The 17188-nt window shown below is 39.9% G+C and overlaps 1 protein-coding gene across 3 annotated transcripts in view; it reads left to right on the top strand.

Annotated features, from left to right (window-relative positions):
- ppp3cca (protein phosphatase 3, catalytic subunit, gamma isozyme, a) overlaps positions 1-13717 on the top strand; it is a 41698-nt gene extending 27981 nt beyond the window's left edge. Inside the window, exons 7-14 of one of the 3 annotated variants that reach the window (XM_050050842.1) lie at positions 491-568; positions 654-748; positions 856-981; positions 2824-2901; positions 4240-4324; positions 5282-5379; positions 10759-10785; positions 13055-13717. In XM_050050842.1, coding sequence (XP_049906799.1) covers positions 491-568; positions 654-748; positions 856-981; positions 2824-2901; positions 4240-4324; positions 5282-5379; positions 10759-10785; positions 13055-13206 — 739 coding nt within the window. In that variant the 3' untranslated portion in view covers positions 13207-13717. Of the gene's footprint in view, positions 1-490; positions 569-653; positions 749-855; positions 982-2823; positions 2902-4239; positions 4325-5281; positions 5380-10758; positions 10786-13045 lie in introns of all 3 variants that reach the window. The other 2 variants (XM_050050841.1, XM_050050843.1) reach the window with 2 other exon arrangements.
- The last annotated feature ends 3471 nt before the right edge of the window (positions 13718-17188 follow it).

Genomic DNA, 17188 nt, shown 5'->3' on the forward strand with positions numbered 1-17188 from the left:
GGCCGTTTTCGCCGGTGTGTTAAACACACTTTAGAAAGGAGTGTCCCCAGACTATCAGAAGGCGGAGATCTCTGATTGTCTGGTGGCGAGACTAAATCAAATCCTGTCTTGGTCTAAAACATTTTTCTTGTTCTTCCTGATGGATTAGCAGAGTGGAGGAGGAAGGGAAGTCAATGAAAACCCTTAAGAACCCTCATCCAGCTGAGCTCATCTGCTCTGGCTGTAGTTCCCCAGCTTCTGGAGAGGCCAGCAGAGCCCATAAATACCAGGGTCTGGATGCTTAGCATCTTTAAACCCCTAGCTCAGCAGGCCAGAGGGCACGGCATGCTGAGAATAAATATGAATGTATTTCTATAGGCAAATGACAGTCAGTGAAGTCATAAGTGGCCTCATGCTGCTCCTTTAATGGTTTAAGTCTGTAATAAGCTTTGACCTCAACTCAGTGTTTTAATCGGTCTGTCTCTCTCTCTGGTTTTCTTTCTCTCTGCAGTTACTCAGCAGTCTGTGACTTTTTGGTAAACAATAATCTGCTGTCAGTAATAAGAGCTCATGAAGCACAGGATGCCGGGTAAGTAGCATTACTGCTTTTTGATTCATTCAGCATATTATAATATAGAATATGTTGAAAAGTCTTATTTTTTGCGGCCTAACAGGTATCGGATGTACCGAAAAAGCCAGACCACAGGCTTCCCTTCATTAATCACAATCTTTTCAGCTCCAAATTACCTAGACGTCTACAACAACAAAGGTTTCTGCCTTTTTTTCTCACTCTCATTGTCGTTGTTTCTTTCTTGTATTTACCAGGCTTCAGTCCTTGAATCTCTCCTCCCATCTCTTTCCCTCTGTCAATCCTAGCTGCTGTATTAAAATATGAGAACAACGTGATGAATATCCGACAATTCAACTGCTCCCCCCACCCTTACTGGTTGCCCAACTTTATGGATGTCTTCACGTGGTCTTTGCCTTTTGTTGGAGAGAAAGGTACGTTTGTTGTTTAAGTGTGGATGGAAGCCAGAAATAAAGCCTGTCTTGAGTTACCTATGGTTCTCGATTTGTGGAACATACAGACCCAGACTCACTCAGGAACTCTGATTTTTTTTCCTCTATGAAATTGGTGTTCTTGCATGTGTTAGCCCATTTACTAAATATGAAGTGTGCCAGTGTGTTTTCCAGAAACATCCACATCTGACACTAAAAATGTGTCTTCCAAAAGGAAACCCATGTAAACTAACAAGACTAGGCTGAACCATGTATGAAATGCTGGATGGCTTTAATTTGAAACAGAAGTATTCACGTAATCACTGAGTTTTCCCCACTGATATGGAACAGCCCAAAACATGATGTAAATACATCATAAAATGAAGAACAATACACTCAGACATGTTCATACAGCACAAGGGACCTGCTTTACCTGGAGCTGTACCCACTGATCATTTAATACAACCCTACCCTCTTCAGCCTGGTCGGTGATGTATGGCTACTATCGGAACCACATTCCACAGATAACGATGGTTGAAAAATGACCTATGGTGCTCATCAATCAGCCAGAGCAATTAATTGGTCAATCTCTGATTATATATTTTTGTTACTAAGATGGTGACGCACTTTCCAGCGTCTTGTTGCCGCTTTCTCCTCACAACAGTGGCAGCACCCATTCTGGTATTGTAAAATATAATAGTCAGTAATGTTGCTCATAGATTTTAAAGCTTGTGGCTCATACAGACACGGCTGTTCCTCAAACAAATTGATGAATGATCCTCTCTTCCATCCGTTCATAACTGCCATAGTTAGTTAGCTAGCTAGTTAGCTAGCTATCTTGCTAATTTCACCAGTGGTTACAGTGGTTACAGAAAAAGAGCCGAACAAAGTCCACTCACCTGACAATAGCACTGTGCTTTCTTATTAAAAGCCTTAAGTTTTCAAGTTTTATTCATGTCGCAGCTAGCTAGCTAGTTCACTAATTACATCATGCAATGATGCTGCACTGGTTACAGAAAATGAGGAATACACTAATACGGGACTGCCAGGGCCTATTCATTTAGAAAGAGCAACGGCCAATGGGGAAACACAAACACTTACGTTATCACTGACACTGACCACTGGTGTAACTTCATCACTCACTCACGGACAGACCTCTGCATTTATAGGGCTGGCCTTGCATGCCGCAGTCTAGCCAAAAAGCTAGAAATTTACATTATCAGTGAAAACATGTTTATGCCTCTTCGCCAGCAATAGCCATGGCTGGAAGCATTATGTTTTTGGGTTGACGGTCAGTCCCATTCTTGAAAATGCAATATCTCAAGAATGAGAATTTTCAAATTTGGCACAAACATCCATGGTGACTCAATGAACTGATTAGATTTTGGTGGTCATAGATTGAAGGGCATGTGTTTGGCCTTTACTCAAGAATTCATCAGCTAATTATCACCAAATTTCAAACACATGTTTAATAGGATAAACTAATTAAGTGATGACATATTATATCCAGAAGGTCAAAGATCAGCTTCATTGTGACATCATAATGTTCTACAAAAACACTTTTTTGGCCATTACTCAATGTCATTTATTAGGAACAGAAGGGGAGACATTTGGTCAGATACTGAATTTTTGATACTAATCTTGGCAGTCCACCTTGAAACTCTGCTGATTGTATAGCTGCAGATGTGTGTCAAGCATCCATGTTTTCACAGACATGTATGTAAACTGTAACTGCAACTTGACTGGTTTGCGAAAAAACATACAACCTCGAAGCTGTAATTCTAGTTTGTAATCTGTTACTGCATGTTTTTGCACCACCTTTAATGTGGCTTCTTTCCCCCACAGTGACGGAGATGCTGGTGAATGTACTGAACATTTGCTCTGACGATGAGCTCATGTCGGAGGGAGATGACCTATACGAAGGTAAGAATGAGGGATTGTTATGGTGAATAAGATGAAGACTTCCTTATATGTTTTGTTTGGTGATCAGCCTAAATACCTTTGTTATTTTTAATGCCCAGATTTTATTCTTTCTTCTCAGTGTACCATGATGTTCAACCTTACCATTCTGACAAGTAAAAACAAATGTGGGAAAAACGTTTATATTTCGCTTCTCTGTGTGAGAATCTTTAAATTCAACGATGTATGTCAGTGCTAAATGGTGGTTAATATTTTCTTGAGTCTAAAAATACATAGATGTAGTTCGTCCAAACTGCTTGTCCTGTCTTAACTTAAGATTCAAAGTCAGGAAAAATCCTATCTTCCCATTACAGAAGCAATTCCTAAACTCATGGCTATGCCCTGCCTAAAACCTCTAAACTTAACTTAAGAAATCCTAACGATAACTGTAAATTCAATTCTTCAGTCGGTACTTGTCCTGTCACGCTTGTATCTATGTTTAGACTGTAGCAGTAGGCTACTTGAGATGGACGAGCCAGAATATCAATGGCTATCACTTTTTCCTGGCTAACTAGCATTCTATCATGGACAAAAAAATAAATAATAATACACCCATTAATCCATGGTCATGGCCATGGGAAAGTTAGAGTATCATCACACAGTTTCAGTAGCTTTTTAGTCATTATATTTCAGTTTTCATGTTGTTCCCCATCTTCATACATAACATCAGTGCTGCTGCCATTTTTTAAATTTATTATGAATTCAGTACAGGCTGTATTCCATACTAACTTTCTAAGTTGGGAAATCCCTAAGTTAGGGCGTTTCCTATCCTAAGATAAGATAGGATTTTTGCCCTAATGCAGTTAGGAAACATGTTTCTTTAAAACGAAATGGCCTAAAAGTCTAAACTGAGATAAGAAAGATTTCAGACATGAGAAGTTTCTGTAATGAGGCCTCTGGTTCTGTTCTTCTTTTGTAAATTGCATTTTCTGTTTAGTTATTAATTTGGATGAATTGAAAATGAGCTTAATTGACATAGAGTGCTGGGAGCTACGCTTTTCATTCGAGGCGATTTATATCCTGCACTTCATCATAATTCAGTCGATGTCCCACATGTCTGATGTTGATGAGGGAGTTCTGCTCCCTGGAGTATAGCCGCTGTGCTTTGAAACACACCATTAAACCCTCAGTTTATCTCTGAAATGTATCAGCCATTCATCATTTGCTCTCTTCCCACAAGGCTTTTATTCAATATCATAGTTATTTGAAGTAAGAACATTGATAGCAATTGATATAAGCAGGAGTATTGAATACTCAAGGTGGTATACTGTGTCTTAACCTCACATTCTGGACTTGTCTCAGGTGGAACCTCTGCGATGCGTAAGGAGGTCATCCGGAACAAGATTCGCGCTGTGGGGAAAATGGCCCGAGTCTTCTCAGTCCTCAGGTCTGACCCTGTCATTAATGCTCTCCCTTTGATGTACCTCTTCCTTTCTCATGATAACACTCAAATGGAAAAAGGCTTCTGTACATGTATATACAGATCACAATGAGCTCAGTGGGGTGGGGGTCAGAATTACCACAATGAATTGCAGGTCACTATGGGGCCAGGAAGACTCAAGAGTGTTGGTGGAATGAATGGAGTCAGTTGAGTGCACAATGAAGTCGTATTTGAAAACACAATGTTGCCCTGCTAGGATTAATGAGCTGGCACGAGATGAGTCACGATGGACCTAGACTGTATAATGACATTAGACATTATTCCAGATTAATGCTGCTGCTCCTCCTACCTTGTCACACTGCTGCAAGTGGGCAAGATGTAGAGCAGCCTGTCGTTCAGACCAGTGCATATGGGTCAATGGCTTAAGAGGGTATTTCAGAAAAAGTAAAATAAATAAAAAAGAAGGAAAATACAGGTTTGACTTTGACCACATTCATTTGTAAGATGAAAATAACGTCATGAGTAAATTTAAATATACGTTTTAAATGTTATTCAGAAGTGTCGGTTGTTAATCCCAGTGTCTTTTGACCCAGCATTGGAGAAAAATATGGATAATATGAAAATTTAAGTGTGTTAACATGAAAGTGTGTTACCACAAATCTTAACACTTGTAAGCAGTCCTTAAAAATATTGCTTCAGCTGCTAAAATTGACACAAGTTGTCAGTGACCCACTTACGGAACCAGGACACATGTTAGCAGTGTGGCTGGAGGCAGTTAGAGCTGACAGTCTATCACTCTGTCACCACAGTGAGTGGGCACAGGTTGAATATCCAGTGATGATTGAACTTATGACCTCCTGGTTACAAAACAGCCTCGTAACCACCAGGTGTGCATGCTGCCCTGCTTGCTGAAATGTAATCTATGTGTGTACCCTGTGTGCTTGTGTTTTGTATGTGGAGTAGGGAGGAAAGCGAGAATGTGTTAACACTCAAAGGCCTCACCCCAACTGGAACTCTTCCTCTGGGAGTTTTGTCAGGGGGAAAGCAGACCTTACAGACCGGTAAGTGTGTTTTATACTCGATGACCCTATTCTTCCCTCCTTGCTAGCTGCCATTAAGCACAACCTACACTCCTTCCTCACCCCTTCTCACCAAGCATGTGTTAACTCTGAATATTTGCTGTGAGCAAACCTTAATTTTTTATGGCATAAGGTGGTGCAGCTGTACATGATCTATTGCTCTTCTCACACCTCAGTACAGAAAAATATGCAAGACACTAGGTAATTGCAAAGCAGCAGCACAATAGTGTTAACATTTTCATTGTAAACCTGAAAGAATCATTATGTGCTTTCTTGCTGAGTATTAGATAAGCAGATTGATGCGTAGCTCTGAAGTCTGAAACTGAAGTGTAAAAACAACATTTTATATGTCACACTATTTCTCTGCCGGGAGTTGTAACTTTATGAAATTTCTATTGTCTGCCTGCTCCCAGCTAGTCGACTCATTTTATTACCTTTGCACAGAGGCTAGCTAGCAGTTTTCCCTTGGTTTTAGTCTTTATGCTAAGCTAATTTACTGAATCATTGTGAGTAGGGATGTCAGCAGTTAATAGATTAATTCCCCAGAATATTTTTGACTGGTTTTACATGTTGGTCTATAAATTAAGTTTGCTGCTCCTCAGTTTATTGCACTGCGCAGGGCGCACCACCCAAGTTGGGTGGAAGCTAGTTAGTGGCACTGCTCATTTGGCAGTTAACTCTAGGACGCTGTCCTGACTCAAAAGCATTGCTGTGGAAACATTTTGCCCACCTACAGTCTCCCCTAAGGTGACCCTGGTGAGCAAGCGCCTCAATTTGAGGCACAAACCCCCTTTTGCAACTGTTGTTAGCTCTGTGAGTGCTGATAGCGGTGTCAGCATGGTTACTGGTGCTAACAGAGTTAACAATGCTAAAGGGGTTTTGCATCTCAAAATAAAACAGCCCACTAACCGGGTTGCAAATTTGCAAATCCTAGGATAGCGAAGGAATGGCCCACCTTACTCTAACTTACTCTGCCTCTGATTGGCTTATCCTGACATTCTTACCCTAACCCTAACCAAAACCATCCTTCATGCCTACATCTAACCAATCCAATCAGCAAAGGGCTACCCAAACATTGGGAGAGTAGGGCGGGTCATTCTTTCACTATCCTATGATTTGCAAATTTGCCACCTGGGCAGCCCTCAGGAAACTGGAGGGAGGCCAACATGTTTCCACAGCAACGCTGTTACACCACTGGGACAGCGTTACCACCTGTAGTTGCAAATGAGCTGCATTGCTAGCTAGCTTCCAGCTGAACCTTGTGGTGTGTAGTGCAGAGCAGCTAGCTAACTATTGCAGATGGGAGGGTAGGCAGTGGGCACTATGTTGCCACATTATAACGCGACTAGCTGCCTCTCTGTCAGCAAAGCCAACAGAAAATAAAGGGCAAGACATTTAAACCAACAAAACATCGAAGTTTCACCATGTCTAGATGGATAGCGCTTTTAACTTGGGTGCTAAAGCTCACTGAGTCAATGGTGGGCCATTCTACAAGCCTCTTGTATTTCAGCAAAGTGGATAAAATAGTAAAATGGCGGGAAATCCGAGCTGCTTGGCCGAGGTCTGCACTCTCCGAGTGCTCTTGTTGTGATTGGTATTCATGCAGAGCTATTCCTTCAAGCAGAAGATAAAGATCGTAGACATACTGTATGACAACAGCTGTTTCATTTGCTACTCTCATGTAAAATAATTATGGAGAAGGTGTAGAGGTCAGTATCACTGTACGTGCTGGAAGAAATCCATACTGAAACACTTTTATACTATTGAAACCAAAAATAGCAATTCAATTTAAGTTATTTCTTATTCCTGTATGGAACTCACCAAATAAGTAGTTATTTCCAGCACAGCTACAGTAGAGTTTGATAACATTTTCATCACTTTGAAAAATGAAAGTGACTCCTTTAATAACTTAGGATTCCTCAGTGTTTAAAAGTAATTGTGGGACAGATCCAGTTTCAAAAGAGGCAGAGATTTTAGCTTTTCCACTGACAGTATTGTAATAGTTCCTGATGCAATGCAGCCACAGCTTCTGTCTTTGGCTGCGTTCAGACTGCAGGCGAATCTGATTCAAATCTGATTCCTTCTCAAATCCGATTTTTGACTGCTGACTGTCCACACTATTTTTAGCAAGTGTCCAAATCGGATTTGGCTCTGTTCAGACTGGGCAACATTATTGACCAATCTGACAGGTTGCTGTGGCAACGACGTCGGAGCGGAGGTGTCATCGAGCGTGTATTGTGTGAAGTCATATAAGGAGCTGTTCAGACTCAGACACATCTGTCCAAATGCGATTTGAAACTACCTCCCAAAGGTGGTTTCGGTCTGGTTTGCAAAAATCGGATTTCATGTCATTTATGACTGTTCAGACTTCATAAGAGCCATCTGGTTCCAATCTAGATTGGCTAAAAATCAGATTTTGGCTGGCAGTCTGAACAAGGCCTTTGTGGATCTGTGATCACTGATGTAAAATTCAATTGTTGGAATAGTTTTGTGAACTGAACCAACAAAGTAGAGAACATAATTGTTCTTTCCAATTTTTATTCTTGAATGGAAAAGCGTACTTCACTTGTACTTTCAATCTTTACACCTCCCACACCTCCCACAAAAATACAACACAGAGAACAACAATTCTCTGGGAAATGTGGGTAATATCTAATAAAGTTTGAGGAGGCATTTTGGTTTTTGCATATTTGAGCCCATTTACAGTCCATCCTCACCTACTCGCCTGGTCCTTCCTTAGTTTTCATCCCTACAGCCTAAAAGTTACCACATTAAGCAGATCATCTGATTATTAAGAAAATATTTTAAATATAAGCCATTGTGATGCAGAATATATCAGTGAATTTTAAAAAAAGGCAGTTAGCCCAGCGGGTGTGTGCAGATATTGATCAGTGACGGTGGCCAATCTTGACGATGGTAGCGATAAACTTGGTTGCTAAAAAGGTTACACTTTGCACATCTTTTAGCAAAAAGTGTGATCAATTAACCTGTTTGTTCTTAGTAAATCAGATGCTAGGAGCTATTAGAAACCCATTCTTCATTTTTGTGCACTCAGTGTTTTTACACTGGTGTCCATCCTCAATTGCACCCACAGAATCAATCAGTGCACCGCTGATTAATCAGAATTTTTATAGTCACCAGATATTGTTATGGCCATTGGTGATGATGACGATAAAGCTGTCCATCACGTCCAGTTCAGGGAAACTAGCTTTTCTGTCCTGCTAGCCCCTTTGAAGGGTTCTAGATCAATGACGGCATGCCCACCACAGGAAGCACTGGCTAGACTATGGCTGGAGCCCCCCATCTACACAGCAGAACGTTTTCGGCCTCAGCTGTGGGCTGGCTGGTCGGGGAGGTCAGCCTGTCACCTGGAAGTGTCTACTGACCCTCTGATCTAAAGGTCAGTGCCTGGCTTTGCCTGCCAGAGGACATGCTGGGAGTCATGCTTTGTCACACTGGAAGCTTACAGAAGTTGCCAAGCAATCGAAGGAGAAACCACATGTTGTTGACCTTTTGGAGAATGTCATTGTCCATGTCCACTCCCCCAGCCACAGCTTTCAGATAAGCTAGGCCTTCTTGATTTTTCACTTTTTTCCCTGAGCGCTGCCTGTAGTTTTTGAAGCTACTGTACTACTGCTGACAGTTTGATCTTTCACCTCGTGTATTGTGTCATAGTAGATGACAACCAACGCCTCGCGACATCCCAACAGAAAGTCTTGCATGTTTGATTTTCTTTTTGTCGTTCACGACTTCTTCCGTCACAGCCGTCACTTTGACCAATAGAAACACAAAGTGATCTGCTGCCGTAGACAACTGTATGACAACAGCCCAGCCTTTTAGATATTTCCTCCAGAAATGTTACCACATAGAAAAGAGAAAAATTATGGTGTGTAACAGCAGATGCACTTTAGTGACCCAATGAGTACTGCTATTAGCATCAAGCTAGCAGACAATGTTATTTCTTCATAATGAAGGATATAAAAGAATAAAATGATTAAATAGATGCAGGGCTTTACTGACCACAACTGTATAGGGTACCAGCTTCATTTGAAACAGACGACATTAGAAACACCATTCCCTCTGTATTTTTCTATTTTAACTTTTATTCCAGTCCTGTTTGCCCTGTTACATTTAATGCATCGCGCCATCATTTCAAACTCAACACTTCCTGTTGCTGTTTCAAATTAAAAGACCCTCATAACTTTGGTTGAGAGAATCCCTTCATTTTCTAAAAAAGGCTTTTTTTTTTAAATTTTAATTAAATTTAATTAAATTTCATTTTTGATTAATTAAATTAAATTTAATTAATTTTATTGTGAAACATTTGTAGGAACTTGTTGTGGAGAATTAAGTGACTTGCACAGTTTGCATACTTCAAATGTAGCTCCTGCCATCTGGTTAAGGTTATTACAATAATATTTCAGCTGGCACATGAACAGCCATAGAGACTAAAATAATATCAATAATAATAATAGAAATAGGACAAGAATAACTCGATGACATCACACATGTCGTGAAAGACGACCAGCGATGATTGGTCATGGACCAACATGTAGTCTATCATGTCTGACGGCCAAGTCACGGCACAATTTTATGACCCCACAATCGGAATTGGAACAGACCAAAATGTTGTGTAGTGTGTACCCGGAATAAGTCAGCATCTTCAGTCTGTTTTCTTAAAACAGCTCTCATCTTGAACACATAGCCATTTTTCTGAGAAATGATATTTCATGCTCTCAGGTGATTGTCTCCATTTGGAGATGCAATCAATCAAATAAGAATTACAACATGCCAGATATCCATTTTAAAGAAGAAATATGAATCATGTAAAGTTCACCATTGAGTATTTCTGACTTCTACTCTCTTGTATTTTTTTCTCTTTTTGGATTGAAGTTGTGTTTGATGTGTGTGACTTAGTGAATGTGTGTCTGAGAGAACGTCTGACTGCATGTGTACTGCAGCTTTGTCGTTGCAGAAGGCTGCATCATACAAATATGTCGCCTTGCGTGGGCATTGTTACGCATCTCGCCCTGGCCTTAGACTCTTAGTGCTCAGCCAAATCCCCCCTCAGCTCTCCACACCTAAGTCCTCATGACCCTTTAGCACCAACACCATCTTAAATCTCCAACAGGCTTCTTCTCTCTAACCTTTCTACCTACTAACGTGTTTTGAAGTTTTTACAGCTGCTTTCAGTTCTGCATCCATAATGACTGTGCCACGGGTGTTGGCCTATATTCTACTGTCTGTTGTCCCTGTTTATTACACTGGGGTTTACCATTTGATTTACTGTTGTATCTGCTGTCTATGGCTGTCTTTGATGACTCCCTTTTTCCCCCCCTTCCTCAATTCCCATTAACATAGCTACGATTGAGGCAGCTAAAGCAAAAGGTACGCATGGCTGTCATAGCTTAAATTTCACATGTTTGTTTTGTGTGTGGTGTTCACTCTTTAAACACAGATTTGTACTTTTTTTCTTAGTTTAACTTTACTCTTAGTGCCTCAGATGTTTTAATATTACTGATTATTGAATTACTGTATATCTCTTTATTGCTGGTTGCTCTTGCATTATCAGTGTCTGTTGGATCACAGCGGTTCCATCATTCTCAAAGTATTTTATGAAGCACTTTTCATATATAGGGCAAAAATCAAGCAATAAAAGAATCATAGATAAGATATGAAAAGATGAACATGATACAAATTGAAAAGAAGCTTACATAAGAAAGTAAAGTAAAGCCCATGCTACAAAAGAGACAGTTATGTGTATCAGGTTTAGGACCTGGCTTGTCCCTTGTTGACAAGGGACAATTTCCCGGCTGTGGTCACATGGGCTTTTCTTGCCAAGTGTGGCTCCCCACACAGAGAAAAGCCAGCTAAGACCTGGCTAAGATAAGACCAGGGACATCCCTGCCTGGGATATTTTCAGAAGCTAATCCTGTTACACCATTTGACTGTTGCTACACTGGCTGCCCCTTCTGGTTGATCGTGGCTTCAACTGGCTTCAGCCACGAAAACCACTTTTTCATCAAATACTAGAAATGTAAAATATTTAGCCCTGATTTTGGTGCAGAACACATCAACAGTTAGTTCAAGAATCTTTATTGTCCCCTAGGGGCAATTAGTTCCACAGCTAGTAGTTAACAAAACAACATAGAAAGAAATATATACGTAAAGACAACACACACATTGAGTCAAAACAAGTCATTTAAAAGTCTAATCGCTGCAGGGGAGTATAACCTCATAAGACGGAACAAAGGGCCAATCAGGCAGCATAACTTAAAGCAGTGGTTCCCAAACTTTTTTTTTTTGTCTAATACAATTGAATTGTCAGTGATTAGGTTGGCTTTTATCAAGTTTGTATCATTACCTCATAAAGAGGCTGGACCTTTCAACCATTTATCTGTTACTCATAGCTATCTATCTCAACTGTTTATCCAACACTTTCAGCTAATTATTTCAACTGTTTAACTAACACCTTTAGCTTATCAATTTTACTGTTTAACCATCACATTTAACTAATTATTTAATTAGTTAAATTTATTTTAACTGGTTAGTTAATACTTTGGGCTTTTTTTCAGCTATTTTATACTTTTGGCCAATTCTTTTAAGTGTTAAACCATCAGTTTTGGCTAATTATTTCAACTATTTAATCATTACTTTTAGCGAAGTATTTAGACTGTTTAATCACTGCTTTTGAGATAATTATTTTAATTGTTTAATCATTACTTTTGGCTGATTATTTCTACTTAAGCAGTTGAACTGTGTAAACTATATATCCATTACTTTTAGCTACCTATTTCAGTTTCTACATTTCCTTGCTAACTGGTTTTTATGCACCCTCAATGGTAACAATTACCTTTAAGGTATTACAACAGATGCTGAGATGTGTGTACCGTCCAGTCAGTATACTGAAGCTAGGCTAGGTAGCGTACTGGTTGTTACGACAGTAAATTTACTAAAGATCAGAACACCAATTTGTAATTCTATTTATATGTTTATTTTTCTATTAAACACATATATGTTATATATCTATTTGATCATATTATGATTTAGATTTTGTAGTAGTGGTAGTAGTCCACAATCTCTCCATGTCCCTGCGGCAACTGTACAAGTACCTCCTGTGGAACAACTGCCTCTGGTTGGGAATCACTGACTTGGGGTTAAATAAATGAGCAAGGGCTTCATTTCGACAGATCTCTGGTTGTGCAAGAGCACCCTTTGATGACCTTGTTTCCTTATTCACCTATAAAACCTTCACCTCAGTGTTTTTATTTTAAGTTTAAGTTGATAATGAAGTGATTGAAAAGTATGTCAAAACAGTCCCTTACAAGTTTGCTTCTCATTTGCACACCTTTTCTGTCTGGTTTCCTGGGCTGTTTCGGGATGTTACCGTAAGTCTACAAAGTGTGAGGTGTTTTACTGTTGTAGCTTGTCCCACTGGTGTTTGAACACTATAGGAGTCATTGTTTACTGTGCATGTGTTGTATTCACTGATCATCTGTACTGTGCTAGGCTGATACTGTGTTTTGTGAAATTCCGCAAGGAATCCGAGCTAAAGAAAATAGTTTACAGCAAATGTTTGCAGCGACAGGAGAAGGGAAAATACTCAAGCATGCCCGGCTTCTGATTTTTCTCTTTGGTTTCCCTTCAGCCATTCAAGGCTTCTCTCCCACGAGGAAGATTCGTAACTTCGAGGAGGCACGTGGCCTGGACAGGATAAACGAGAGGATGCCACCGCGCAAAGACGGCCAGCAGCCAGATGGCACCACGATCAACACCAACACCCCCAACAAGAATGGCACCGATGGATAGGCAACAGAAACACCACCTTCCCATCTTCACACAACCCACACCCCCTGACTCATAGCCCCCAACCACTCTCTGTCTCTCTTTCTCTCTTTTTCTGTCTCTCTCAGTCTGTCTCCTCTACTGAAACTGTCTGTCCTTCTTCAGCCCGCTCACAGTCGGGCGGGGAAAGGAAGCGGACACATCAGTAGATCAAAAAAAAAGGGAGGCCACGGGGCTGGGAAAAACTCCCAGCCACTGAAAAAAGACAAACATATGATGTGTTATCGGGGGGGAAAATATTTAGTGAAGATGAAATATATTAGATATATTGTTTAATAGCAACAAATCATTTGATGAAGACATTTTGCAGTTGTTCAAATGTATACCGTACACTGAAGTCCTAACTTATACATGTTAAAGTTATAAAAAGGAGAATTTTTTAAAAATTTGAGTTAATACAAATAGATAAAGCCTTTGTTATCAAGGAGTTTTAGTCACTTTGTTTTTTTATTCTCCATGTGTTTGGTAAGGAAAATTTTGAAGTATAAATGCTGTAGCCTCAACAGCTAATTTGGATCATGCAAGATGTATGCAAGATGTTTTTGGCTCTTGAGGTTCTACATAGAGTGCAGTGTTTGCTCATGTGTTCAGTTGAAAGATAATTTATGTGTATTGAGAGGTGAAATAAAGGATAAAGGGGAAGTAAACTATGTCAGAACAACTATTACAAATTAATATTTTATACTTGAAGCAGAATTTAAGGATTTAATGAAGACTTAGTGTCTTATTTATAAATTTTCCACAAAACTTTGATGAGTCCCAAAGATGCTGAATGTTCAGTATTTTGTTCCAGAGTAACAAACATTTCTTCCTGTATTATATTTTGTGAATGAAAAGTCTGCGAATCCTTCAGTGAAGTGAAGGGTTAATGCTTTGTGTGCAATGATAGTTGCTGTCGCTGAATGTTGTGTGCTGGTTATAACTTGTGTTCACTTGATGGCAACTAGGACATTCTCGCTCCGTTAAACCAAAAAAGGGATACACAGTACAGCATGTCTTATTCTATCACCACAGCCAGACCTGCCAATACTCCCACATCCCGTCCGGAAGCACTTCTTCTTCTCAAGCGCTGAAGTTAAGCCGACCTCTCTGGGGTTGAGCCCTGCGCATGAAGATTACGGCATGACAAACCGGTTGACAAAAAGGAACAAGCTTTTCTCTTCAGTTGACATTTCGGACAAACGAGGACATATTTGCCCAGGAAGCAGGGGAACTGCTGGCCATGCTGTCTTCAAAACAGACTGATGTTCATTATTGCTTAGGACATTTCAATGTATTTAACAGAATTATGGCAGTTTGATTTGATGTTATATTGTCGAACACTTTAAAACAAGAAAAAAGAAAAAAAAAACCAGGCTGTGCTTTTGGGGCTTTCCTTTGTTTCTGAAGCTGTATTAGTGTCTCCATCTACTGTTGATTATACAGAATGCAGATGTTTTTTTTGAATTGTGATATCCGTGCGCATCAAATAAGGGAAACATTTGGCATTCAGTGAAATGACAGCGTTTTGACAATGCTGTACTTACACACAATGGACTGAGTCATTCCCCTCTGTAGGGATGATACTATAAAAGGTACCACCGCCACACAGCTGTCTATCAAGGCCTAAGAGCACTGTAATCATCTCAACCATGGCTGACTCACACACACAGTATATGATTTTTACAACTCGTGGTCGTACCAAGATGGGGACCATTAACACTTGCTGAGATCGTTGGTGTGTATATGCTTTTCTGCTCCCAAGTATTCAGCTCTCCTCTGGCCACAGCACCTCCACTCCTCTTCACAGGCACTCTCAACCCTTTAAGACGTGCTTTTACTAAGACATACGACCAACTCAACCGGTGCTCCGACACACCTGACTGTAATTCTGTTGTCTTTCTGTCACTCAAGAAAAAGTGAGGAAATAACCTTTAAGATTTACTACTCTCTTCTTCTTCTTCTTCTTCTTCTTCTTTTTTCTTTTTAAATGAGGCGTTTGTGCCCATGTGCCATGCCACCTTGGCCACACATGTCAAGATCTGTATGTGTGTGTGAGTGTGTGGTTGGTGAACGGAGTCAAGCAAGGAGACTTTTAATCACACATGATTAAAGATTCAATGTCAGTAACGTTAATCTCGATATCCTTAAAATTTCCAAAATGTTGTTTGCCGTTCTGTTCAGTAGACTTTTGGGAAAGCTTCCTAAAGATTAAGTATTTCGGTTTACATAACTGTGATATTAAAATTTGTTTTAAAGGTAAGGCTTTATTGGGTGAGCCATACAGTATACTGACCTCCTGTTAGGTCCTATACATATCTTACAGAATGTAAAAAAAATATTGTTCCTTAAGAATCTTATAATAGCTGTAAAAAGGGGTGAAAAAATTGTACCGTACTTATCATGCGAGGCCATGAAATCTTTTACGTAGATGTATCACTTGAAAGAAGAGAATAAAATTCAAATACAATGTTTTATTTGACTTGTTTGGATGTTGGTTATTGTTATTTCACTTAAAGCAGCATCAGATACCCTCGAACTTTAGCAATCTTCAAACCACTGGCCATCAGTCTGATGAGGATAAGCCTCTGGGGGCAACAGCCAATATTTTGGCCGGATCCAGTTTAGACCAGCAGATATCCGAGCCAAGACTTCCCCTTTCTTGCACTGCTCATTTTGGCTAATCTGTATAAAAGGATATCTGCATATGAAGGCAGAGAAATTTGAAAACAAGCAAATATCAGGTTAAATTGTCTTCAGATGATAGCCACTGGGTTCCAAGTTGGGGCTGTCCCCGACTAAGAATTTAATTTACATAACTGAATCTGATTCAAGTCTTGCCAATTTGTATTGCTCATTGGTCCATGTTCTCTTTTGTGACATTAGTTTCCATTTTTCCACACCAGACAAGAAAGCTGAAGCACCCAGTTAAAACAATTTGTCTTCTTGATTTGGCATGAGAATTTATTTTTTTATAGGATGTCTGTCTGTAGCACTGAAAGGGAGCAGAGCATATTGAATGTCCGACAGGCAGTCAGAACATGTCACTGAGTTCAGATTTTGCTTGCTTTTTTGTGGCTGTAAACAGAACTTTCTACAAACCGCTGTTTGTATGCCCCTCCCCTCGCCAATTTTGAGAGAAAACCATTCATAAGTTGAAAAATAATACCCCTTTTCCACCAACATGGATCCAGTTCTATTAAGGTTCCTGCATCTATTTTGAACCATTCAGAGCATTTAAACCGAAAATAAATTGGTTGGCTCCCAATTTCAAACGTGGGCTGGTTTGCTAAATACCTCCAAAGTTCTAAGAGTCCTGGACGGAACCAGTTCAAGAACCAGAACTACATTCGTATGTGACTGCTCTGATTTATACATTTATACCAAAATAGGTTATATATCATGATTTATTGGAAGACACCAACCAATTCTATGTTAAGTCAGACATTTAGCACCCCCATATAGCCTGAATGGAATGATCCTTTCTTTCACAACCACATTGTCACGCAACTGCAACGATTGCTTAGTAGTCGAATCAAGCTCCTTAGACCGAAAAGTCGATTACTCTGGGTCACCCCTACTTGTGAGATTACATTTCGGCCAATGTGTTCCACTGATCCACATGGACTGTTAACCTGCCGCTCAAACGTGATTGGTCAATGCTACTGGCACTTAAAAAAAGAAACCAGAACATTTCTAATTCTAAAATCTTGTCCCTTTTCCTAAGATTCTGCATACATGTGCTGATGTCTGTGCATAGAGATTGGAACTTCATTGCCTCCAAATAAAGGTCTCTGATTTTAGATGGCTTCTCTATACGGTGATAATACCATGAGTGAACAAAGAAAACTGGATGTATATGTGGAGACAGGGCCCTGTTTATTCATATGAAACTTCCTTAGTGGAGCATGAAGCCAAAGAAGTTTGATTTTCAGGTAAAAATGTACCTGAATCATCAATAGGCCCA

Source organism: Epinephelus moara, chromosome 8 (genome assembly GCF_006386435.1).
Source record: "Epinephelus moara isolate mb chromosome 8, YSFRI_EMoa_1.0, whole genome shotgun sequence".
In the NCBI taxonomy this organism is placed as follows: domain Eukaryota; kingdom Metazoa; phylum Chordata; class Actinopteri; order Perciformes; family Serranidae; genus Epinephelus; species Epinephelus moara.